The sequence below is a fragment of the Onychomys torridus genome, chromosome 2, assembly GCF_903995425.1.
Source record: "Onychomys torridus chromosome 2, mOncTor1.1, whole genome shotgun sequence".
In the NCBI taxonomy this organism is placed as follows: Eukaryota; Metazoa; Chordata; class Mammalia; order Rodentia; family Cricetidae; genus Onychomys; species Onychomys torridus.
In genome coordinates this window covers 140,934,966-140,961,083 of record NC_050444.1, presented here as the reverse complement: position 1 = coordinate 140,961,083, position 26,118 = coordinate 140,934,966, and the positions used below count along the sequence as shown (strand labels likewise).

Genomic DNA, 26,118 nt, shown 5'->3' with positions numbered 1-26,118 from the left:
GTTCAGTGATCACACTGAGCCAGGCCAAGCGTGATGGATGCACTCATTTAGAGTCCCTTCCAGCCCATGGCCAAGCCAGCCACAGCCAACTAGAAAGTGAGATCCGTGAGGAGTGGTAGCCAGTAAGAGGTAGGCAAGGGCCGTCCTGAGGAAATACTTTGACTGCACTGCCCAGACCAGAGGGGTCTTATTTTGGACCCAAAGCAAAACTGGGACAGGTTCTGTATGGTAACCACTGTAGGGGAAGGTGATCCCAGGGAAACACCAGCTGGGAGATGGGGAGGGAGGCAAAGAAGGGAGATGATGAAGAATGTGCAGTGGCCCCAGAGATACTTTTCATAGGCAACTGAGCCTAATCCTGCCAGGGACCTCCAGGGGGCAGTAGAGCACAGCTCCGAGGTTCTTATGGAGGAAAAGCAGGGAAGGGAGGCTGGAGAACTGGTCCCCTAACTTCCATGGCTGGGTGGCTGAGGCTCTTCCAGCCAGCTGCTTGCAGCCTACTGAATTTGCTGGTGGTGAGACCCAAAAAGTCCAGAGATTCCCCAAGCAGTGCAGCTAGCTGATGGCAGCAGCTGGATGCCTGACATATGTCAACATGTCTGAGACAGGACCTGCCTGTCATAAGAGTAACACACACAGAGAGAGATCTGGGGCAGGTATGCTCCACCAACCACTGACAGAGTAAGGTTTACAACTCAGACCTGAGCCGGGGGGGGGGGGGGGTGTCACTCCTCAAAACCTAGTACTCAGGATGTGGGAACAGGAGGATCAGAAGTCCAAAGCTAGTTTCAGCTACATTCTGAGTTTGAGGCTAGCCTGGGCTACACGAGACACTGTCTCAAAAATTTTAAACCTTTTAAAGCTTAAGATCTGACTGTTTCCAGCAAGCTACGGGTTGACAACATGACTGAATGAATAAGAAGAGACACCAAGCGTGCAGTGGCCAATATCCAAAGCTGAGGAGCCCAGAAACTTCTAGAAGAGTCCCAGAGACACAGCCCAGGTTCCATCCCCACAGGCTACGCTCAAAGAAAGCAGAGGCAAAACTCTGTTTTTGTGGGGTAGATCCAGATAGTCATCCGTCCCCACCTGCAGCCCCCCCCCCCCAGGAAAACAAAGATGTTGCAACCACACACAAGAGCACTGGCCCCAGAACAGAAAGTTACGGAATAACAGGCTCTGGGGAAGCCCCAGCCAGCCTCTTCCAACACCCTTCCTCCTTGCCTCCACTGCACCCCACAGAGAAGAGGCTGTGCCTCAGACAGCAAACAGGTGAGGCTCGGCCCACTCTGTGTGGATCCTGTCTGTCATACAGCTCTTCCTGCCCGCTTCCTTCCTGAACTCTGTATCTCCTAACCCCTGCCCTACTGAGACAGCAGCCCTGCCTCCCACCCACTCCCACTGAAATCTCAGGTGAAGCCTCTCTACTCCTTCAGTGTCCAGGTGAAGCCAAATTGCCTCGAGTTCTGAAATGTGACCTCTGGAAGCAGTCAGGACATCAGAGGAGCGGTTCTTCTGTCGACCAGGCTCTGCGGGGCCTGGGCTCTGGTCTTCTGAGGCTCCCTGACTGAGTTCCAGGGCAGGAATGGGGCTGTGAATGTGACATCCCATATTCCCCCAACCCCAATGCTGGAGGACTGGGCTTGGACTACTCAGGCCTCTCTTCCTAGAAGCCCACAGAGCTGGCATGGGCCCATCCCAAACCTCACCCCAGGGCTAAGGAAAGAAGAGGGAAGCAGAGTCCGCCAGCCTCCCTCGCAGACTGTCCCCTCTGAAATGATGTCAGTTCCCACTGATAGGCATGTGTGATCCGGGAACCCCCACTTTTCCTCTTCCCACACATTCTATGCTCGCACTAACCATTGGGTAGGAACTAGTTTCTGCCTTATTCCAGATAAAGGGACGGAGGCTCAGAAAGGCTAAGAGACATTTGCAAGGATGACTGAGGAGACAGCAGGCAACCTTGCCCCAAAGCCTGAGGGTTCAGTCCCAGGAGCCTCCATAGGAGGGAGGAGAGAATCAACGCTACAAAGTCATCCCCTGACCTACACACACACCATGGCACACATGCATGTGGACACGCACGCACACACACACCATGGCACACATGCATGTGGACACGCGCACGCACACACACACCATGGTACACAGTATGAGCGCAAACACACAAATAATAATAAATGTTTTAGAATTATTATTTTCTTTTCTAGTAGTTGAGAGTTTCATATCTGTTTTGATCACATTCATCCTCCCTCCCCCAGTTCTTCCCAGATCCACTCCCCATTCCCTACCCATCCAACTTTGCATCTTTTTTTTTTTTTTTAATCCTTAAAAACCACTTTATGTTGCCCAAATTATTTGTGAGTGTGTGGACTTCAACTGAGGCATGCTTGACTTACCAAAGACTACACTCTTAGGGAAAAGTGTCTCCCCGTCTCCCAGCAGCTAACAATAGCTCCATGGTGAGGGGTGGGATGGTATGCCCAAAATAGATTATTTAAAAACACAGAATGGGACTTGCAAGGTGTTGCCCAGCCAGTAAGCAAGACAGCTGCTGTGAGAGTTCAGACAGCTGGAAGCTGCTGGGTTCCAGAACGCCAGCTCAGCTTATCTAAGGAGTGGGCACCCTGCACGAAAGGCCTGTGGGACACTGGCGCTTCTTGCCTCCTGGGAAACAGAAACATTGAATTTTGACCAGCCAGTACTGACAAGCACCTGCTATGTTCCGGGTGCTGCGGCTGATAGTGGGGACAGACCAGTGTGATTCCAGCCCCTTATGGTGTCAGTCTAAAGGAAGAGAGGAGACACTAACTTTCCAAGCAAGCCCATGACATTGTAAGACCAAGTGTGACAGTCCCCTTCCCCAGGGAATGTATCACAGAACCAGACCCAGTTGGTCCTCAGAAAAAGGTTTCCTTGGCTTTTCTGAGGCAGTGACATTTAAATTAAAGTCTCAAGGTTGAGCGGGCACCGACTTGGGGAAAATAAAGAGCTGGACCCGGCACCACACACCTTTAGCCCCAGCACTTGGGAGACAGAGGCAGGTGGAGTTCTATGAATTTGGGGCCAGCCTGGTTTACATAATGAGGTCTAGGCTAACAAAAGCTACATAGCGAGACCCTGTCTCAAAAAAAGAAGAAAAAAGAGAGAGGGAAAAGGAAGAGTAGGAAGAGGAAGAGGAAACAATAAATAAGCAAACTGGAAAGCATATGCAAAGGCCTTGGGGTAGGAAAGAGAGTCTGATGGTCTGACAGAGGAGAAAGTGAACAAAGGGTAGGGTGCTGGAACGTGATGATCGATCGATCGATCAATCGATTGGAAGAGGCTGAGAGTGAAGAAGGTGACTGAAACCGGATCGTGCCAGGTGCTACGGGCCACATTAGCAAGATGGACTTTTATTTCCAGAGCATTAGGAAGTCACTGAAGGCCTTCCACATCTTTTATTATCATTATTATTATTATTATTATTATTATTATTATTTTGATATGATCTGTATTTTCCTAGGACTGCTGTATTGGTAAGGGGCCTGGAGAGAGAAGTTGCTACATAGTTGATACACGTAAGACATTTGACATGTTCTGACTGGGAGAAAAGTACCCACCAACAGAACACTTTTAACCAGTCCTCATGGATTTCCAGCCCTTCCTCGCTCCCATCCCGAGAAGAGGAACAGGCACGCTGAGCAACAGCTGCTGGCCTCAGGGAGCAGGGGTTATCGGGGTCAGCTGTGGAGACTGGGCCAGGGCACCCATGCATTCCTGTCCTCTTATCAGAGAAGTCCCAGATCCTGAACATCTCCTGAAGGCAAACCACCTCCCATCTACCCCCATTTGTTGACACCAGAGGCAGGCAGGAAGCCAGCAGGGGTGACCCCCCGCAGGAAGGCCAGGGCCACCTGAGCCAGGAGTAAGTGGAGAAGGTGGTCAAGCCAGGTAAGTAGCTTCAGAAAGAGCCTGTGGGGAAGTTGAGGAGGAGGGAGGGGAAGCAAAACCAGGTGCAAGTTACAGCCCTCCCTCTGGACTCCTCACCCGCAGATCTCTGGCCACCTCTCCTGAGGGAGCAAACTCCACACTCCCTTCAGCCCTGTCCCTCCACCTGCAGCCCTGCCTTTCTCCTCTCCTGGTGAGCATCCAGAAAAGGGAGCAACTGCACTTTCCCCATCCACACCTCCAGTATCTGTCCCCACCCCACGACAGAAATCACTCTGCTGAAAGTCCCAGAGCGCTCTGTGGCTCTGTTCCTTGGATCTCCCCTGGGCAGTCTTCTCTCCACCCCTGCTGGCCCAGGCTCTCTCTCTGGTTCCCTCTCCACAGGCACCCCTTCCTCTGTCTGCTCCCCACCATGCAGGTGCTCCTGAGACCTGCCCCATTCCTCTGGTGCTGTGTCTCCTGTTGAACTCCCCAACACCAAGCCCCTGCAGGAAACCTTACACCTCCCTCCCCACTGGTTCCTCAAGAAACTCCTGCAGCCCCCCCAACTCCCCATCCCACCCCCACTCTCTATCAGTGACCTTGCCCACCAGCCAGGTCACCAAAACAGAACCCGCCCAAAGTACCACAGGTGCTTACCATGTCCCAAATGCAACACACGTGCCATAAACCCATTCCAACCAGCCTTTCCTCTCTGTCAGGGGGAGCCGCACACACAGGTTGAGTCATAGAATTCACCTGTTCCTTAGAACATGCGTGTAACACAAATATCTAGTCTAGGGCACCATGGTGACCATGCACACAAGGACCGGGCGAAAAGGCTGAGCTACCCAGCTCTACTTCCGCGGCTGAACTCAAGGGAGCCAAGCCTGCCTCCTTGCAGCTCCACATCATTCTATAAACCCTGCACGTGTCTGTCTCATTTTTATGCTGTTTGTTTTTGTGACAGTCTCGTCTAGCTCAGGCTGGCCTCAGACTTACTACGTAGAGAAGATAACTCACCCTTTAGGCTCCAGCTCCCAAGTGCTGGAATTACAAACATGCACTACCACACCCGCTTTATGCCTTGGTGAGGATCTCACCCAGCTCTAGATAAGCACATTATATTGACTGAGCTACAGCCGTGCTTCATTTTCATGGGTTTTGTTTGTTTGTTTGTTTGTTTTTGTTTTGGGGTTTGTTTGTTTTGGGTGATTTGGGAACTTAAAATGTCTCAAAACTTAGTGCTGAGATGCTGTCAAGTTCTCCAAAGCACAGGAAGGCAGTGATGTGTCTTGGGAAGGAAGGTATATGGCAGACATGCTTCATCCAGGCGTGAGCTACAATGGGGCTGGGTGTGCATTCAACATTGATTAGTCTCCAAGCTGAGATTCTCAGCGCTCAAGAGGCTGAACCAGGAGGATCCAGAGTTGGAGGCCAGCCTGGGCTGTATCTAAAGACCCTATTATACCAAAGCAAACAGGAGCTGGAAAGGGTGAGTGGAGTCCAATCCAGGCTGTGAGGATACAGGACATGAATACAGGGGTGTGGGCTTCCACTGCAAGAGAGAGGCAGAAAGAGGAGGAGGAGGGAAGTAAGGAGGAAGAAGAGAGAAAGTCGGCCCTGTACAATTCTAACCTCTGCCCCTCCATACAAGGTTGGGGATGAAAAGATGGAAAAGTAGAGGTCCTCCTAGAGGATGTCAGGATTCTGGCGCTGAGAGGACGGAATTCCTAGGTTTCTCAGCCTCGTGAGAGGCAGTCTTTGAGACTAGCCAATGGCTATGCAGCCCACAGCTCCTCCCTCCCCCCCATCCCTCCTGGCCAACAGGACACGCCTGGGCTGCTCAACAGCCTCTGCCCCAAGTATGAGCTTTCCCAGAAACCCTTCCCTGATTCTGACATGAATTCTGATGCTTGCTGAGCCCCAACTGCTGGCTTCCAGGAGCGGTACTAGGGAGCCCTGAGGAGTCGCTGCTCAGGTAAAGGCCTCTATATCCAGAGGTGCCCAGAACTCGGCACACCTCGCAGGGAAAAGCACACCTAACAGGGACAAGTTCTTCGGAGGAGGCTGGAGGGGGGTAGCCTGGACCCACGGGCCATCCTGGGTCCTGATGGCGGAGGGAAGAACTCTTCGCTCTGCTCTGGGCTCTTCTTCCTCTCCCCAGCCAGCAGAGGTGACAGGACTGGGGGACCGGATCTGAGTGGGTAAGGGGCTGAGCAGGGCGGAGCTGGGCTGCAGACAGAGCAGCAATGCCTGAGCCTGCAGAGCCCCGGGTTAGGGCTAGGCCTCCTTGGGTGTTCCTCAGACGCTGCTGCCAGCTCCACCCACCTGAGACTGACTCAAAGCAAGGCCACCACGTGGCCAAGTGGTGAGTGGTATAGAGAGATGGGGTGAGGAGTAGAGACACCCCCAGACACTCTCACCCAAGAGCCCCACAGGTAGAGAAGGGAGGTGCATTGGAAGAGCCAGCAGTTCGCTAAAACTTGAGGAAAGGACCCCAACTCAAAACTGGACAGTGTGTAGAGTGAACTCGGGAGCCAAGCTGCCTAGGTCCGAGTCCCGACTCTTACAGGCGGCCAAGGGATTGCTTAACCTCTCTGACCTCCACTAGATGAGAAAAATGCCGAAGCCCTTGCTACGCGGGAACAATACCATATTTTTTGCAAAGTGCTTTGAGCAGTGCATAAACACTGCATAAACACGGTCTGAGTTGGCTGTGACCACACCCTGCTTTGCAGCTGACCTTTCAGGGTCATGTGGATGGTGACTTTCCACCAAGGCCAGCACATGAAAGTGTGTGACTCCCTACTTTAATCAAAACTTCCTAGAGTGAGCCCACAGTATCTCGGCCTCAGTGGACCCCCATCACCCCCCCAAGAATCAGGCAGAAAGGAATAGGGACCCTTTTGCTCAAAGGATGAATTTGCTTCTGTTGGCCATTCATGCCAAGTTCACCAGCAGAACCCACCAGAAAAGCATTTTTCATGCTGGTGTTTTGACAAAGCTATCCAACAAGATGATCAAAGCTGTGTCAGGATGAAAGGGGGCTCTGTGGTCAGAGGAGTTTGGGCAATGCTTCCCTATTTCACCCCGCTTTGAGGGAGTCACAAAGTGGATTTACTAGCATGGGTGAGTTAAGGGACCTACTTAATTTTGCTGAACCCAGCTATTTGCCAAGTTGTCTTGAACACAGAATTATTTCCTCTCACGATTCCTGTTGCCTGCTTTTGGTCCAGGGTGCCATGAAACAATAGTTTGGGAAACATTGGCCCACCTGCTTATTCTGGGGGGGCCTCTTGTATAAAGAGCACTGTGGTTCCCTCCTTTTATCTAAATTGTCCCACCTTCAGGTAAGTAGCACCTAATTGCCTGAACATTTGCAGTTTCATCCCCAAACCAGCAAAGGAGAGAGAGCAGGTTCCTTCTGAAGGGGGTAGTCTGAGGGGGACTAGCCTAAGGCTCAGGGACTCAGGATGACTGGTTCCTGGCATCAGCACCCACCTGCTTTTATGAGCAGGCCTGCTCTGACTTAATAACCTATGCCTCCATGCCAGCTCTGCATTTAATAGCCATGTAACTTCATAAACGCCTCTGTGCCTCAGTTTCTCTCAGCTGTAAAATGGGGGTGACTAGAGTACCTAGTCCTGTAATGACACATTTCTGTGAAGTGCTCAGACCGAGTATTCTGTAATGTGGGAAATTCCATTCTCCTTCCCCTGCAGGAGCAGCCCGCCCTTGAATCCACCATGAACTGGACCGTCTTTGAGGGGCTCCTAAGTGGGGTCAACAAGTACTCGACAGCCTTTGGTCGTATCTGGCTGTCTCTGGTCTTTGTCTTCCGAGTGCTGGTGTACCTGGTGACAGCCGAACGTGTGTGGGGCGAAGACCAGAAGGATTTTGACTGCAACACCAGGCAGCCAGGCTGTACCAACGTCTGCTTTGATGAGTTCTTCCCCGTGTCCCATGTGCGCCTCTGGGCCCTGCAGCTCATCCTGGTCACCTGCCCTTCCCTGCTGGTGGTCATGCATGTGGCCTACCGCAAGGCTCGAGAGAAGAGGTACCAAGAAGAGGTTGGCAAGGGACACCTTTACCTGTACCCTGGCAAGAAGCGGGGTGGACTCTGGTGGACATATGTCTTCAGCCTGTTGTTCAAGGCCAGCATTGACGTCATCTTCCTCTACGTGTTCCATGCATTCTACCCCAGATATACCCTCCCATCTGTGGTCAAGTGCCATGCAACACCGTGTCCCAACACAGTGGACTGCTTCATCTCTAAGCCCTCGGAGAAGAACATCTTCATTGTCTTCATGTTGGTGACAGCCGTCATCTGCATCCTGCTTAACCTCGTGGAGCTGGCCTACCTGGTGATTAAGCGGTGCTCTGAGTGCATGGCATCGGGGCGGGCACTCACTGCACACCCAGAGCATGACCCAAACTGGGTCAACTCTTCCAGCAAACAGAAGGACCTCCTATCAGGAGGAGACCTCATCTTTCTGGGCTCAGACACTCACCCACCTCTCTTACCAGACCGCCCCCGAGCCTATGTGAAGAAAACGATCCTGTGAGGCGTCCCTAGGCTGGACTGGCAGGGTGGGCATGAATTGGAAGGGTCCAGTGTCTCTCACGGATGTATCTGGTGAGAAAAGAGCTGAGCTGGAGTTGGAGGCAGGCAAAAGGGGAGACTCCCACAGCTGGGGATCCAATTGTCTCTCAGCTCTAGGCCACTTGTCCTGGCTGAGTGGCCTTCACTGAATTACCTCTCTGTTCTGTACCTCAATTTCCTTTTCTGTTAAATAAACACACTGAGTGCCACTTAACAGGGTTTCCCGGAGGAGGAGTTTTATGAGGACACAGATGAGCAAATGCCTTCCATGTGTGGCCCAGGGTGAAAAAGTAATAAAGATAAATGCATTCACAGATTCAAGGTGCCCTTGGTCTTGGCCTTTGTGATCTTCCTGGAGTCAAGGGGCCCTCTCCTCCAGAAAAGGGGTCTCTAGCTTTTCCTGGGGGCAGTTCCAAAGCTAGCCTTTTGCCCCGGCTAGATGTTTGGGCTGTGGGTGTCTGCAGAGATGATGGGGTTTGGTACACAGAGAATCACATGTTATAACAAAAAGCACGCAGATTCTGGAATCCATGTGGCTGCTGCTTCAGAACTTAGACAACTTCAACTCCTCTCCAAAATGAGTTATTAATGCATAGCCTGTGGGGGTCACTGTGAGCACTGACAAGCTCCTGGCAGTGCCAGGGTTAGCCAGCAAAAAAAGGTCACATACACATGACTCATCGCTATTAGGAAGTACTCAATAAATGCTTGTGTGAAATGAGGCAGGGACCCCTCCCTGGGTGTATATTAACCTTCACTGTCCCTGCCAGACACAAGCCCAACACTCCTCTGTAGCCCCTGCTGGGACACACGCTAGCTTCTCCAGAGGCATTTCCAACAGACAGAGGCCTAGAACACAGAGGGAATACAACAAGGCCACATGCCTGGCCCCAAGCCAACAGCAGCACTTCATGTCACCAACCTGCATTCCTCATCTCCAGCAGGGCAGTGGGTGCCCTGGACTAGAAAAGACAGGTGGCTTGTGTAGGTTCCAAGACAGAGCAGCCTAAGATCCCGTCCCCAGATATAGCGCCAGCAGAGCGACACACAGTCCTGGGCTGATCAAGGCTGTCCCTTTCCTTAGAAACCATCTGCTGAGGACCTCTGGACCAGATGCCTGAGGACAGGGCAAAAGAGAGAGCTGGGAACCAGAGGACAGAAGTGACAAGCTGAAAGGGTCAGGAACAGGATCCGTGGCACTAGCCCCATCCTGTGCCTGGACATTTTGGCACCAGACTCCAGCCTCCATCACTATAGTCCCACCCACATACCTACCAACCCAGACAGGCTGGAGGAGCAAGGCGTGAGCCAGAGAGATGAGCCACAGGTGTTAGCTCTGCACTGTGCCCAGGGAAGTCCTTCTGCCCAGCCTGCCTACCCACCCCAGCACTCTCTCTTGGCTCATTGGCTCAGAAAGCCCCACCCTGCTGGGAAGTAAGGAACAAAAGCTGCCTCCAGGAGGCCCTCAGGCAGACAGACAAGCCGGCACCGGAGAGTGAGGACCCACGGGGACCCAAGAAGGGTGAGGACAGCTGGGGGAAAAGTCCTAGGGAACCTAGGCCTGGGGACCTAGCTCAGAGGGGAGCAGGGGAGGGCAGGGTCCCTGAGACAATGCTAGGAGTCCTCCACAGAGGGGAGGCAATGTTGGGCTATGCTGTACTAAAGGGAGGCCAGAGAAGAGACTGGGAAGAATGAGGCTACGGCTCGGTTTACCCAGCATCCGTTGAGAGTGCATGGGACCTGACAAGAAGCTGGGTCCCAGGAGACAGATGTACACTTTGCCTTCCAGCCTCTAGCAATCTACCAGGAAAGACATTTGGCTGGGCCGCTGGAGTACATGTGATATACCCTGAAGTGGAAGACAGTGGGGTCTCAGCCTGTGTCCCAGGGATACCCGGCTGTAGAATCCAGGAGCTGAGTCAGAGATGGTGCAAGGGGGGCTTGAGATGGAACATCATCGGAACTTCAGCCCAGGGGATAGCAAAGTTGAGGTACACAGAACAAGCCTGTATGAAAATAATGAAGGATGTGATTATCAGATAGCCACTAATTAGGCAGTCAGAGAAGAGGAGTATACCTGGGAAGAAAGATCTATGTCAGGGCAAAGACCCTACCAGGACCCAGCCCCTGCCTCCTCCCCATCTCTACACACACACACACACACAAACACACACACACACACACACACACACACACACACACACACACACACACCAATGAAATGGTTGGAATTCCAGAGGGACCCACCGTGGTCCAGGTTTCAAGACAATAAAAAAGATGAATAAATAAGTACGACAGTCTGCTCCGCTCTGACACGGCAGGGTGGGGACGATGCCAAGCCACAGTGATTGCCGAACAGCCTGTGTGTCGTTTGGGAAGGGATGTCTCGGAAAGTTCCCAGAGTCACAAAGGAGTGAGAATGGACACTGTTCTGAGACATAGACCACAGGGCCAGACTGGGCATTTCCAACATAGGGCCCTGCCCATGCTGGGTCCAGGAAAAATTTAATGGATCTGACCACCAATAAAGGCCTACCTATCCTGCCCCTTCTTACCCTCATCTAGTCCCCAAAGCTAATGGAAGAGCAAATCATCTGATACTAGAGGTCTCTGAGCCACTAAGGCTGAGACCTGGGATGAAAGGGCTGGCACATGCATGTGTGATGCTTGTGTTTCATGTGCTTGTTTCTTTGTAGAAGGAAAGAGACCCTGACTTTTGGAGTCTGAAGACCAGGGTTCAAGACCATCTGTGCTTCTTGCTGCTGTGAGATCTTGGGCAGGTACCTGTCACCTCTCAGTCTTAACACACTTTCTTTGGAAATGGGGACTGTGGCCGTCCCTTCTCTGAGTCACTGCGAGTGAAGACACAATGGCCCAGTGGTTGTTGTGAAACAGTTCTGGCCTTGACATCATCTATAAGGACACCCATTTGTGGGTTCTCCCAGGCCTTGTGACGCCCTGGGCCTGAGAGGTTAGCACGCGCACGTGCACACATACACACACACACACACACACACACACACACACACACACGTCCACGTGAAGCACCGAGGACACAGCCAACATGAACTGGGGGTTTCTCCAGGGAGTCCTGAGCGGCGTGAACAAGTACTCTACTGCACTGGGCCGCATCTGGCTGTCCGTGGTCTTCATCTTCCGAGTGCTGGTGTACGTGGTGGCGGCAGAGGAGGTGTGGGATGATGAACAAAAGGACTTTATCTGTAACACTCAGCAGCCTGGCTGCCCCAACGTCTGCTATGATGAGTTCTTCCCCGTGTCCCATGTGCGCCTCTGGGCCCTGCAGCTCATCCTGGTCACCTGCCCTTCCCTGCTTGTGGTCATGCATGTGGCCTACCGAGAAGAGCGGGAACGGAAACACCGTCGCAAACACGGGCCCAATGCCCCGGCCCTGTATAGCAACCTAAGCAAGAAGAGGGGAGGCCTGTGGTGGACATACCTGCTGAGCCTCATCTTCAAAGCTGCTGTGGACTCGGGTTTTCTCTATATCTTCCACTGCATCTACAAGGACTATGACATGCCTCGAGTGGTAGCTTGCTCTGTGGACCCCTGTCCCCACACTGTGAACTGTTACATCTCCCGACCCACGGAGAAGAAGGTCTTCACCTACTTCATGGTGGTCACGGCAGCCATCTGTATTCTACTCAACCTCAGTGAGGTCGCCTACCTGGTAGGGAAGAGATGCATGGAGGTCTTCCGTCCCCGCCGGAAAACTTCTCGGAGGCACCATCTACCAGATACATGCCCGCCATATGTGATCTCCCAAGGAGGTCACCCCCAAGATGAAAACGCTGTCCTAACAAAGGTTGGGATGACCACGGTGGAGGCAGGTGTGTATCCATGACCTGCAGGTAGGCTTACCCGGTCACTGCCTGTTCACAGAAGCCATCCAAGAAAATGGGTAAAGGCAGTGTTATCGTCTGCAGCAGGTCAGGTGGGAAATATGGCTATGGGGGCCTGGAAGTTCATCCGAGGGCTAGTAGAAGATGGGAACACCCTTGAGTCCCTAAGTCCTGAGCCTCCAGGGACTTGATGGCTGGTGGGATTTTATATTTGTCAATAGAGTACCTCAACCCCTTAATAAATATGATGTTCCCAGTGCTTTGTAGACAGGTTGTGTGTGATGGGTGGAGAAGTATGGGGGTGGTGTTTCAGGAGGGCCTCTTGAAGGAAACAAAGCCACTAGATGATCATCTGAGCCCCAACCTCATACCCCCCCCCCCCACACACACACACACACACACACGCGCGCCACCAGGACATGGAGAAGAATAGCAAAGGCAGGGTCTATACCGGGGCCTCACAGCTCTGCAGCAAGCTATCCAAGGCAGGAAGACAGGGAGCAATGGAGACCCCGGTCTGGTTCTCAGAGAGCGTAAGTCCATCCCTGCATTGTGTGTGGTTCAGGAGGCCTTTGCCTTCCACCTCCTGACCTCCCCAGCCCTGCCCATTGCAGGCCCCACGTAGGGAGTACCTTTGAGGGTGGGAGAATCGTGTTGAAAGTAATTGAAAGATGGCGTCTTCCAAGGGTCCAGGACATGCCACAGCCCACCAATCCTCCACCAAGAGACTTCCCTGAGTTACCTCATCCTCCCCCTGCCCTGTAACCACACACAGATTGACAGTCCCATAAACATCTTTCTACCATGGACCTGTCTCTGAGTCCACCAGCTGCCCCTGGAAAACTCTCAGGGAATACTTACATTGCACATCTCTCAACCCCTAGCTGGCTTTGCCTTCCTCCCCACAAGCTGCCCTCCTCACAGAGACCCTACCCCATTTATGAATGGAACTGCCATTATCTAGCTGTCCAAACCAGAAGCTCACCCTCTCCCCTCCATCAGCTCCTTGCAGCCCACATCCCACCACAGCACCACAGAGCACTGATTCCCACCTCCGAGGGCCTCCTAAGTTACCGACTCTGTCACCTCATAGCCAGCCATCAATCCTTCCACAGGGCCTCTCAGATCTATCCTCCACACCTGGATGGAATGATTACTCAGTCCACGGGTGTAGCCACACCAGTCCTTCATCTTTAACATTTCTTTCAGCACACCCACCCCCAACCCCATTGCCCCCAAGCTGGCTCTAGTGACCTCCCTGTTCCTCCATGGCTTCCTCCCTCTGCTCACCACTTACTGATAACACCTAGGCATTCAAGATGCTATGACTGTGCCTCCAACCTTTGCCATGCTGATCCCTCTGCTTGGAATGCCCTCCCGCCCCCTCTGCAAATGTCCTCAACCCTCAAGGACAGCCTTCACCGCCACTTTGTATGCCAGAAAAGCTCAGGCCTCTCTCCTGTCACTCTCCCTGGGTTGGAATCTCTGATACCCGTGAATGATACCCATCAGCCTGGGAGCCCTTTCAGGACAGGAACGCTGAGTCACCAGCTCCTTGCAGCCTTCAATAAATGTTTGTTAAATGAGTAAATGGGTCGTGAGCCTCTTGGGGGGAAACTGTGTCTTGTCTATCTGAACCTTCCGCCACACCTAACCTGGGAAACCAGCGAAGTGTTTTTACTTTTGTTGGCTTCTTGTGGTTAGCTAAATCTGGTTTAAACATCTTGGTTCAAGGTAGGAAAAACCTCTAAGCCCACTGGATAGTCTCTGTGTTTTATCCTGATTGGGGACAAGATCTGAGAGTCACCTGTCTTAGGTCAAGCTCCCTGGAAGCGGAGCTAGAGGCAAGGATTTGGCATCTATGATGGATGGCACAGGGAAGCAAGGCAGGAGGGGCTGAGCTAAGCTGGGCATGCACCCAGGGACCTAGAGCTTGCCAGATTTGGAAGAGGGGATCATAAATGCCACCACAGAGGGGTCCCACTTGGATACACAGTACTGGTCCTTTGAACTCTCCTACAGGCCATTGGTTTGAGCTGCCCCTGGTGGCAGGAAAGCCAACAGGAATTAGTGGGAAGCTTTGGTTCAGTCAGCAAGCATCATTTCCCCAGGAGCTGCTAACTTGGAACATGGGGATTGGTGTTGGGCCAATACCACCTCCCAAACTTCTGACTCTAGGAGACAAGGGTGGCTGTCAACTCTCAACCAGCCCCTAGCTGTGACTGCCAGCCCAGGCACTCTCAACAGAACCAGATGGCCCTGCACCATTGAGACTAAGACAGCTGCCAGGTCCAGAGCAGGGCACAGTTCCCCTGGATGGGGGGGGGGGGTCTAGAAGCTCACTCCAGCAGTTGCTGTTGGGTCCAGCATATTGTGAGCTCACCCTATGACCTGACCGTTCCCATAATATCCTCACATTCCAGAGATATCATATCCTAAAACACTAGCCAGGTGGAGGCCAACTATCATCTGCTCAGCCAAGGCTTCCAGAGGTGACTTGGATGAATCCTGTAGGCACCTCCCCAGCCACTAAGATGTCTCATCCTCTGTCTCCCACATTCTCAAGCACCCCCCCCACTGAAACCTCCACCTTCTTGAGAAATCCCCGTGTGTCTCTCTTCTGTCTTCCTCTTGCTCACTCTTTCCAGTTCCCATCGCTGCTACCTACTTCTCAGTCATTCAAGACTGAGCCCACGGTCAGGGATCTTCTCTTCCTAGCCCTTGTCCAGTGACCTGGGGCCACATGGACCACCAGGGCTTCACCCTGCCCTCTTCATTCCATGACTTTCTTGTCCTCTGAGACACTCAGCTTCCCACTCAGAAGGTGCCAGACCCTGTCATCACCCACAGCTGCTCCACCCTTAGAACCTCCCCTTGGATTCAAGTCTGCAGACATTGACGGTTCAGTTTACGTCAAGTCTCCATGCCAGGTTGTGGGAAGAATCAAACCTACTCCCTGGGCTCACACAGCTTACATCCTAGAGGAAAAGATGACTGCCTAGTGACCCGGGGAAGCGTGGGGTGCTGGAATGCAGAAGAGGACCTGACATGCAAGCATCCAGGAAAGGGCTCCCTGGGACCTCACAATGACATCTGGACAAAGTGAGGGTTTTGCCAAGTGCTGGAGAATTGGACTTTGGATAGAGAAGGACAGCATTTATAAATCAACAGAGGGTAAATCTGAGGGTTGAAAGAAACCCAGGATGGCTGAGTCAGCTGAGGAGCTCATGTTTGAAGTGAGGTTGAAATGGACCAGGAAAGATCATGCAATGTATTGTACTCTTTGCAAATCCCTGTTAGTGATCTTGAACTTCATCCCCAAAACAAGAACAAGTCCTGGAAAGATTTAAGGGTGACGCCTGCGGTTGCAGTGTGGAGCGACTGAAGCAGGGCTACCAATTGGGAGTGTGATGCAATGGTCTGAGAAGCCATAATGAGCTGAACCGGGCAGGGTGTGCTCAGTGGGCATGGAAGGAAATGGCTGGGTTTACAAGATAGAATCAGAAAGATCTGCTGATTTGGTTGGGTGTGGGGACCAAGCACGGAAAAGAATCAAAGCGACACTCAGGTTTCTGTCTCTGAATGACAACGTCATTTAGTGAGTCCAGAGCCCCAGTAGATGTGCAGGTTTGATGGAGCTGAGATGACTTCTGTTTCAAACATGTTAAGTTTGAGATATAAATAAGAAACCTGGATATTCCCCATCCTTCTTGGGCCACTGTGATCTCTAGCTCCTTGTCTTTCTCTCTCCCAGAATATTTGCTATGGTTCTTGATGTCTTCATAGCTAAGATGTCTGGCCTCTCTTTCCTTGACCTTGCCTCCAACAAGCTTTTTTTCTACCCACCAAACCTTACCTCCTTACCTCCCACACTTGTCTGTACCAAGAGCAGCCTCATCCCTTATCTTAGTAGCTCACTCAGTCTGGTCCTCACTAGAGCAATCTTTCTTCCCACCCCTGCACTGCCCATCGCCCCTTTTCACGGCCCCCTCCTCTCACTTCTAGCTTAGACTCCCCAGGCCCCTGTAATCACAGCCACCCATGTACTCCCTACCCCTTGCTTTTGCATATGTCTCTCTAGTGCTTCGCCTGGCAAGACCTTCTCCAAGAGGCATCTGTTGCTGGGCCACCTGAGGAATCATTTAACTGGACCGACTGATCTGAATTTAAACATCTGACAGTGACAGCTCACGTCCGGTACCCAGCACTTCTAAGCAATCCTACATTTTCCTACAACGTTAGCCCGACTCTCCAAGATGACTAGACGACATCTTTTCTCTTCTCATCCTCCAGTCCTCATTCTTGAAATCCCAGAGCTTGATTGACAGACAGCCATTCCATGTCCCTGAGGAGCAAGAAGAGGAAGTAGATTCCAGATCATTCTAACACATCTACCATCTTCTTAGCATGCATGCCCAGTCCCTCTGCCTTCTCTGCAATGTGGATGAAGCATCCCTGTGCCTAGCATACCTTCTCCACCTGCCAGCAGACCCCGTTCACCTCATCTCTACTCCAGGCTGTGCTCTCTTTCACAAATCCCCTTTCTGAAAACATGCTATAATATTTCATTTCTCTCCCCTTGTAACTCTCTCTCAACATCACCTCCTTCTCCAGTTACCTACCAGTGTGGAAAAGCAAAGTCTTCTAAGAGCCCTATGTGTTGGTCTCCAACATGCCAAATCCAGGGGTCAGCCTTTCCACCCCACCTCACTCCCTTGGCAGCATTTGGCCAATGAGAGCCCCCTCCCTAAATTTCATCTTCTACTGGCCTCCATGCAGCACTGTCCCCTCATTTCCACCTCACCCATGGGTCTTTATTCATCTCTGGAGACGCTTCCTCTCCGTCTTCTAAATCTCTAAGTGTAAGATGTCCCGGGGGCCATTCTCTGCACTCTTGCCTCCTCTGCAAACCCTTTTCCCTCAGTTACCTCACTCGGTACCATTAATAAAACCATCTCTATCCTCCTGGTTTGTGTGTCCACAGCTAACATCTTCCATGAGAGACACATGTACATGTCCAACTTCCCACTAATCTGCCTGAAAACAGATTCACATTGTTTTCCTCTTGCCCTCGGTGGAAGATGGCCTCCCCATCTAGCTTCCTACACAGTCAAAAGCTCAAGTCCAAAAAGATGGCTCAGTTGGGATGAGTGCTTCTTGTGCAAGTGTAGGGACTGAGTTCAAACCCCAGCACCCACTAAAAAATCTGGGCATGGCTTCCCGTGCTCATAACACCAAGACTGGGGAGTGAGGAGGGAGGAGAATTGTAGGGACTTGCTGGCCACCAGCCTAGCCCTGGATTCAGTGAGAGACCCTGTCTCAAATGAATTAGGTGGAGCGTAATAGAACAGGACACAGGAGGTCTTCCTTGGGCCTCCACACATGCATGCATAAGTGCACACACATAAACTATGCACACATGTACCACAACACATAGAAACACACACACACACACACACACACACACACACACACACACATAGAAGGAAAAAATTCCTAGGAGCCTCTTTCTTAATAACCACACCCACATCATTGGCAAGTCATATTGGCAGTAATGCCAAAATATATTCAAAACCCAACCACTTCCTGCTATATCCAAGCCTTTCAATCCCAGGCCAAGATGCCGAGTTTCAACATCTGAACCCTTACAGTACCTGATCTCCTTGCCTCCACTCATTCTTCCTGACAGTGACCCAAAAGATCTTTGGACATGAGCAAAGTCTAATTAACTCACTCTTCCGATTAAAATTACAGATAAGGATGTAGCTCTGTTGGTAAAGTGTTTGCCTGGATTCAGTCCCCACTGCCACATAAAACTGGATGTGGTTCTGAACACCCTCAATCTCATTCAGGGAGGTAGAAGGAGGATCAGAAGTTCAAGACTACCCTACCTCAAAACAACAGCAACAACCAAAAGCTTTTGTTAAAGCTATCTCCAAGCAGCTTCCCATCATGACCAAAACAACCAGGTCAGACTCTTTGCCATAGTCTACAGGGCCCTGTAGGTGGGGTCTGGACTGCTCTCTAAGAATTTCCTCTCCTCCAGCCCTCCCCTCTGCTCCCCCTCTACTACCACTGACCACTTCACCACCTCAGGATCTTTGCACCTGCTTTGTCCGGCTACTCCCTTCTCCTAGAACATCATACATCTGTCTCCTCAGCATAACTCACATAGCTCCATTCCAGGGGGCTCTCATACCCGCCCCAGAAGCACACACCTGGGTTACTCTACCAGGTGACCTTCTATCTTCCCTGTAGCATATAACTGACTTTGAAAACATCTTTGTTCCCATGGTGTTGCATATAAGATCCTGGAGAACCAGGACTTGTTCACCCCTTGACTCCCCCACTACCATCACCTTGGACTGATCCTCCACGTTCAGTAAGAACTCAATAAAAAGTGGGTCAATCAACTGACTAAGCAACATCCAGAGAGAGCTGACTAGTAGCCTGTTGACACAGGGAGAAAGGACTAGCCCAGAGATGGAGATCTGGGAGGTGTCTATAAAAGTGGCTCAATGAAAGATGAGGCTTTGCTCCACACTTGCTCATTATAGGGTTTCCTATAATGAAGTCTTTACAAAAAGTTCCTACATTTTGTGGGCCATGCTCTCAATTACTACATTTTTAACAACAAACTGTTCTTTGGGGGAAACTCATTAGCCTAAAATAACCTCAATCAACAGCATTTGGGATGTCATGGAAGTCACTTGGCAGATTCAGAATAAAAAAAAAAAAAAATGGAGGCAGACATTTGGCACAGATTTAATCTTTATTCCTGGTGGTAGGGCCTTACAATTATAAGTATTGTCTTTGTAAGCAAATTATTTTATAAAAAAAAAATTTTTGAAAACAAAGGAAGTGTTTCTGTTATAAAGAGGACACACAGTGGATATTTCCTCCTTATATTATACAGCTAAGGCTTTGTAACAAAGAACCAAAATTCAAGCCACCGATTCACAAATTACTGAGTTGTTGAGTGTGGTGGCTTACCCTTGTGATCCCAGCATCTGGGAGACGAGGCAGGAGGATGCAGTCCACACCAGCCTGGGACTACTTAGTGAGACTCTGACTCAAAGGTTTGACTGTGTTTGTTTGTTTGTCTGTCTGTTTTTTATAACTATGTCACACACAACTTAGACAAACGTTTTGTGGTGTGGAGTAGATAGCTCAGTCAGTGAAGTGTTTGCCACAAGAGCCTGAGGACCTGAGTTCAGTCCCCCAAGCCCACGTCAAAAGGCTGGGCAAAGTGGTGCAGGCCTGTAATCCTAGCACTGGACAGGTGGACCCAGGGGCACGCTGGCCAGCCAAGCTTGCCTACTTGGTAAGCTCTGTACAAATGAAGAGAAACTTGTCTCAAAGAAATAAAAGGGCAGATGCCCAAAGATGACCTCTGGCATGTGCATCATGTGCACATGCACAGGCATCCACACAAACATGTTCACACACAAAATACATTTTTGACGATGATAAAACTCTAATCAAATTAGCCCAAGTGTTCAAAATGCAACAGTGTAACTAAAATTTATTTATAAAATATAAGGGGAAATGGCTCCGCAGTGAAGATCACTTGCTGTTCATCCAAAGGACCGGGTTCAAGTTCTACCACTCACATGGCAACTTATCACCATCTGTAACTCCAGTTCCAGGGGATATGGCACTCTCTTCTGGCCTTTGTGGGCATCAGCCACCCATGTGGTGTACACACAAATATGTAATGGTGTACATACAAATATATGTAAAACACTCATACACATAAAAAATACCTTTTAAATATATATAAAGAGAAAAAAGAATACTCCTTACTGTATCTTATTCAATATATGGATCTTAAAATATATAGCATGAACCAGTAAGATGGCCAGGTGGGTAAAGAGGGACCAGTTGCTGATTCTGACTGCTTGAATTTGATGCCCAGGACACACATGGTGGAAGCAGGGAACTGGCCCTCTGACCTCCACACATGCACAGTGTCACAATACCTTCACATACACACAGTAATAATAATAATAATAATAATAATAATAATAATAATAATAATAAATGTATGGCAAAGTCAGTCCACAGAATATATTTTCATTCCACCCACACCGAAGTTCATACATCCAGGTTAGCCTCAGTCTGTTTGCAGGGTCATCTCACTAGGCATGGGGAGGATGCCTCCTCTGGGCCTCAGTGGTAGATGGTGCCTTGAAGCCGGTGAGATGGATCTGGTCAAAAACTGAGTCGGGGGGAGGGAGGGGTCATGAGAAGATGCTTGAAGTGGCTCTTAGACCAAACAGAATGCAGGAAAGCCAGCTGAGAGTCAGCGAGCCAAGGGAAGATGAGGTCACTGAGGAGGAAGAGAGGACCCGGGAAACGCAAGAAGAAGGAGTTTGAAAGCAGAAAGCTGTCACCAAACATTGCTGTGGGTTGACTTAAATAAGGACCAAAATGGGCTCCATGGTGTCACAGGATGGCCACCCGGACAGAGGCAGGAGTGTCAGCCATGGATGTGAGATGCCAGAACCAACCAGGTCCCAGTGAGGTGAGAGCCAAGCAAATGGAGACCCTTAGCATGAGCTGGAGAATGGTGGGTGCGGGGGTAGGAAGAGAAGGGGTGCCGGCTGCGAGAGAATGGGGGGCCACGGTAATACAGAGCCAATGAAATAGGGGAAGGGGTGGGGGAGATGAGAAAATAAAATCGTGATGGAAAGACTTCAGTAGAGGAAGGTCAGGATCCTACAGAGAGCCCAGAAGAACGGGATCTAGAGCCCCATGGAGCTCAGCGCAGGCCAGAAACAGGTGAACTACGACAGCACAGCGGGAGAAGGGGGAATGGTGAGATGGCGGCCCCGCCTCTCACTGGGAGCTCTTCTCTCATCCTCCTGTGGCCTCTCAGACTCCCCAGACCCTCCTGTTTTCTTCCTTCCGTGTCCTGCCTAGGTTGGAGCTCCAAGCATCACCAACATCGCCCTCACCGCACCTGGGACTTGCCAGCTAATGTCCATCATCCCTCTAGAACTGCAGACCCTCGAAAGGCAGGAGCAGCATCCACCCCACACCGCACATACAGTCAGAGGATACTGAACTCTCACTGAGGTGATCACCACAAAGAATTGTTGCCCCGCCGATATCCCCCCTGTTCTTCTGCTTACGCAGAATCCCAGCCCCCCCCCCCCAGGTCCTACTGGACATACCCATCTCTACACCTGTGCTGGTTCTGCTGAAGCAACCCCCACAACCAGAGGCAGGCCTTTGTTGACGCCTGCCCCTCAACCCACCTTGATCTCTGGCTGCTGGCCGTGGTGGCAGCTTTCTCAGTGTCTCCACTTTCAAATTTCCTATCCCATGCCATGTATTTATGTCCCATTTCTCAGAAGCAGAAAGCCTTCTTGCAACTGCCTCCAAGCAGTTGAGACAGGCCCCCCTGCCTTCCTCCATCCCTTCCCTCAGTACACAGAAAGGGTTGGGCCTGCGCCTTCTAATGGTCCAATTAGTGCTTAGGTCTGTTCCTCTGGACACTTTGACCCCGACCTCTCTCTTCCCCTTCAAGTGTTCTCAGATCTTTCCCACCTCAAAATTAAAAAAAAACGAAAAGACAGACAGGCCCTCCCTTGACCCTATGTCCCCTGCAGCTACCTACCTACATTTTCTGGCTTTCACAACTGTTCCTCCTTCCTCACCTCCCACTCCCTCACCTACTACCTGAGATCTGTCTCGGCCCCATCACGCCCCCCCCCCAATGCCAGTTTCACCCACTATTTGTCAGTCAGCCCAGTGGAAGCTCGGCAGGCCCTGTCTTGCATGACGGAGCATACGGATACATGATCTTTCTTCTGGAAATTCTTGTTCATGCATAGGTTCTTTCTTTGTTCCATCCACCCAGCCCTGTTCCTGTCCCTTTAAACTGGGGTTCTAAAGGTCACATCTAGCCACATATTCTGGCTCCTTGTCTTCAGACAAAGCCAATCAGATTTCCGTCATGTTTTCAATGGTGTCTAAGAAAAGCATGTAATGGCAAGACTTTGGGAGATGGTTGAAAAGCGACTGTGTTGAAAAACCTCATGCAAATCTCCCGGGTAGCAAGAGAGGTGAGAGCCAACAGTAGTAGAGGAGCAGAAGAGAGATCCTAGACATTCTCCAGACCTGACTCAGATACCACTGTGACCTCAAGATACCCTGCCCTCTCCATGTTCCAACAAACCAATAAATCCCCCTTCGTGCAAAACACATCTCAGTTGTCTGTCATTTGTGATTAAGAGTCTTGACTCGGGTGGGGGGGGGGGGCTGGAAGGAGGGCTTGGTGGTTAAGAGCACCACGTGCTGCTGTTGCAGAGAACCTGATTTCAGTTGCCAGCACACACATTAGACAGCTCACAGCTACCTGCAACTCTAGCTCAAGAGGAGCTGATGCCCTTTTCTGTAGGCACCTACACACACACACACACACACACACACACACACACACATAAATAAATAAATAAATAGTAAATCAATGTGTTTTTTTTAAGTCCTCAATAGGGCTGGGAATTATAGCTCAGTTGGTAGAGCACTTCCCTAGCATGCAGAGAACCCTGAGTTCAATCCTCACCACCAAATAAATCCAGCACGGTTTTTGACAACTGTAATCTCAGCACTTAGGAGAAGATGGAGGCAGGAAGTTCAGGGATTTAAGGTCATTCTCAATTACATATTGAGTTCAAGGCCAACCTGGGATACAGGAGAGATGGCTCATTAAGTAAGAGCTTGCTGCACCAACTAGAAGACTTGCGTTTGGGCCCCAGCACCCACATAAACCCAGGGTTGAAGTAATGGGTCACTAAATAAAACCCTCATTGCCAGGGAGAACCCCAAAGCCTCCAAAACAGTACAGGCTCTTGTCTTTGCTCTCAGCTGCCCACTAGAGCCACGGTTTATTGCTGATTTGATAAGACCCTATTTCTAAAGCTATGGAAGGTGCAAGATACAGAGAAATCAAGCCGGCACTGATCTGGAAGCTTCCAGCTGCTGGCTTTCACAGCGTCAGGTGGGACTCTGTGGGATGCTGGGGGATAAAGGCACCAACACTTTGAGGAAGCTGTGTCACTCCATGAGATACACCAACCTGCCAAGTAAGATGTGCCCGCTGGTGCAACAGCCACGTGAGTGTTGTAGGGGTGACCGGCCCACTGCCACGACTGGATCTCCACACCACAGAAAGAAATCCATGCTTGCAATGCAAGCCCAGTCAAAAGTCCGTGACTGAAAAGGTCTTAGGGCCTAGGAAGGAACCTACCGTGGCTGCCTATTCTAAATTGCCATAGTATCAGACCGTCTTCTAAATATGTATGGTTATGCCCACAGACAGAGGCGGGTCTCCACTTTACTCAGAGAAACCTCTCTTTGCAGTAAGTGGGTGAATGCAGTAACCCATGGCTACACAAGATGCTGAGAATGAAGGATGGTTGAGGGCTCACTCCTAAATGAGACAATTAGATCATCCGCTTAAGCCCCAGGGAGCTCTTCAGAAGAGAGGCCACAGAGAGTGTAGGAGCTGGAAAGCAGGAAAACACCAGCGTGATACGGCAATGACAGTAATGACGAACTCCCAACAGCCATGCCTGCCGGCCCTTGACCTACACAAATCAGGCCCGCTCAACAGTCAGCCATGAACGCCTGGGAAGGAGCTCGCAGAGCACCGCCCCTTACTGCTGATCTATTGATCCATAGGAACTATTGATCTATTAGGAGAGGGGGAGACACAGTATCTAGTGGTGTACACGCTGCTGAGCCCTCCAGGTCTAAGGAATAGTTCCAAACCCAAGGGTGCACAGATGGCCCTAATCAAACTCTGTGGAACACAAAATAAGGCTGAAAGTGATAAATATGGGAAAGAGATGTGTAAGGAAGAAGTGGGGCTGGCAGGGAGGGGTGGGAGGGAGATAGGAGAAGCTATGAGGTGAGAGTGATAAGAATACATTACATACATGTACGTACGCTTATGTGTACGAGTACACATGAAATTGTTAAAGAACAAATATTATTAATAAAAACAACACTTAAAAAAAACAGGCAGGGTTGGGGATTTAGCTCAGTGGTAGAGCACTTGCCTAGCAAGTGCAAGGCCCAGGCTTAGATCCCCAGCTCCAAAAAAAAAAAAAAAAAAAGGCATGGGCCTGGAGAGATAGCTCAGTGGATAAGACCACAGGCTGCTCTCCCTGAAGACCTGAGTTCACTTCCCAGCACCCATGTTGGGCCTTCCATAACCACCTGTCACTCCAGCTGCAGCAGAATCCATCATCTCTGGCCCCTATAGACTTCATTCAAGTGCTGGAGCCCACTCACAGATACACATACAATTAAAATAAATGGGATCTTTTTTTATGATTAAAAAGTAGGCGTGGTCAGGCATGCACTTGTAAGGCTAGGGCTGTGATGAATCCCTGGGGCTTGCTGGTCACTAGGCTAGCTCCAGGTTGAGAAAAATCCTATCAGAGAAGGATAGAACAGACAACTGACAAACATTCTCTTGTGGCCTCGTCATGCACCCGAGAGACCACACACACACTCACGTGTGCACTTGAGTACACTCGAATACACACACACACACACACACACACACACACACTCACACATACACACGTGCATACACACTCACATGCGCACTAGAGCACACACATGCACACACATACACGTCAGTATCCAGGCTTCTTCCTCTGACTTCGCTCACCCAGCTCTACCATTGCTCTGCATCTCCACAGGCTGCCCCTGAACAGGGAAAGGCTCGGAGCTCTGTCCCTGGTCCCTGGGTCACACTCTCCTCGCCTGTGAGCTTGATTTCCTTGACTTTGATCAGGACACTTGACTCTCAAAACCATACTTCCATCTTCTCCATGTTTTGAATTGCTCACTTTGATAGGATACACATAAATATAAAAAACTACTCCCTTGACTCTTTCAGGCTCCACTAATTACACTTCCAGTGCTGTGCGGCCACCACCTACCTCTGTTTAACACCAGAACAGTTCCATCACACCTAACAGAAACTCCTACCCATTAATCACTGAGCCCTCTTCACCCCTCAGCCCATCCACTCACTGGTCACCTCTACTCTAGCTCCTGTGTCTACAGGTTTACTTGACATTTCATGAAAGTGGGACCACACAGTGCATGTCCTTCGACATTTGACTTAGGGCCTAAGTCTTAGGCAATGCCTTCAAGATTCCTCCACACAGTAGCCCGTCTCAAAGCCCCATTCCCTCAGCACTGATGAACAAAGCTACATTGTAAACCAGCAGTGATAGCTCTTCAACACTGTAATCCCAGCACTCACGAGGGAGGCCAGGCAGGACTGATTCTGCTCCAGGTGAGTCTGGGTTACACAATGAAATCTAGTTTCAAAAAAAAAAAAATCCATTGCCTGTTTGTACCAAATTTTGTTTCTTCACCCACTCACCCATTGGCAGACATTTGGGTCATGTTCATTGTTTGGCTATTATGAGCAGCATGGCTGTGAAGATTCCCATACAAGGGTTGGTTTGCATCCCTAGGTTCCATCCTCTGGGGCATATACCTAAGAGTGGATTTGCTGGATCATGTGGGAAGCATGTTTACCTTTGGAGATGCTGCCAAACTGTCTTCCACAAACACTGCATCATTTTATATTTCCACTAGCAATGCAATTCTCTGTTTTCCCACCCAGAGGCCTGTCCTGTCCCTGCAGCTGCCTCTGAATGTTCCCACACAGGTGTCCTGCAGGAAGTTCAGACCCAGCAGCAGCAA

The 26,118-nt window shown here is 50.6% G+C and overlaps 2 protein-coding genes across 2 annotated transcripts; both read left to right on the top strand.

Annotated features, from left to right (window-relative positions):
- The first annotated feature begins 5,861 nt into the window (after nucleotides 1-5,861).
- On the top strand, nucleotides 5,862-8,477 carry Gjb5 (gap junction protein beta 5). The gene is made up of 2 exons (XM_036180138.1): nucleotides 5,862-5,890; nucleotides 7,635-8,477. Exon 2 carries the CDS (start codon nucleotides 7,659-7,661, stop codon nucleotides 8,475-8,477), a length of 819 nt encoding a protein of 272 aa, XP_036036031.1. The 5' UTR covers nucleotides 5,862-5,890; nucleotides 7,635-7,658.
- A 3,102-nt stretch (nucleotides 8,478-11,579) lies between these two features.
- Nucleotides 11,580-12,377, top strand: Gjb4 (gap junction protein beta 4). The gene has a single exon (XM_036177018.1). The coding sequence runs from the start codon at nucleotides 11,580-11,582 to the stop codon at nucleotides 12,375-12,377; it is 798 nt and encodes a 265-aa protein (XP_036032911.1).
- The last annotated feature ends 13,741 nt before the right edge of the window (nucleotides 12,378-26,118 follow it).

What these genes read in the sequence shown, in the direction of transcription:
- Gjb5 (XM_036180138.1), top strand. Translation starts at nt 7,659, where the DNA reads ATGAACTGGACCGTCTTTGAGGGGCTCCTAAGTGGGGTCAACAAGTAC.
- Gjb4 (XM_036177018.1), top strand. Translation starts at nt 11,580, where the DNA reads ATGAACTGGGGGTTTCTCCAGGGAGTCCTGAGCGGCGTGAACAAGTAC.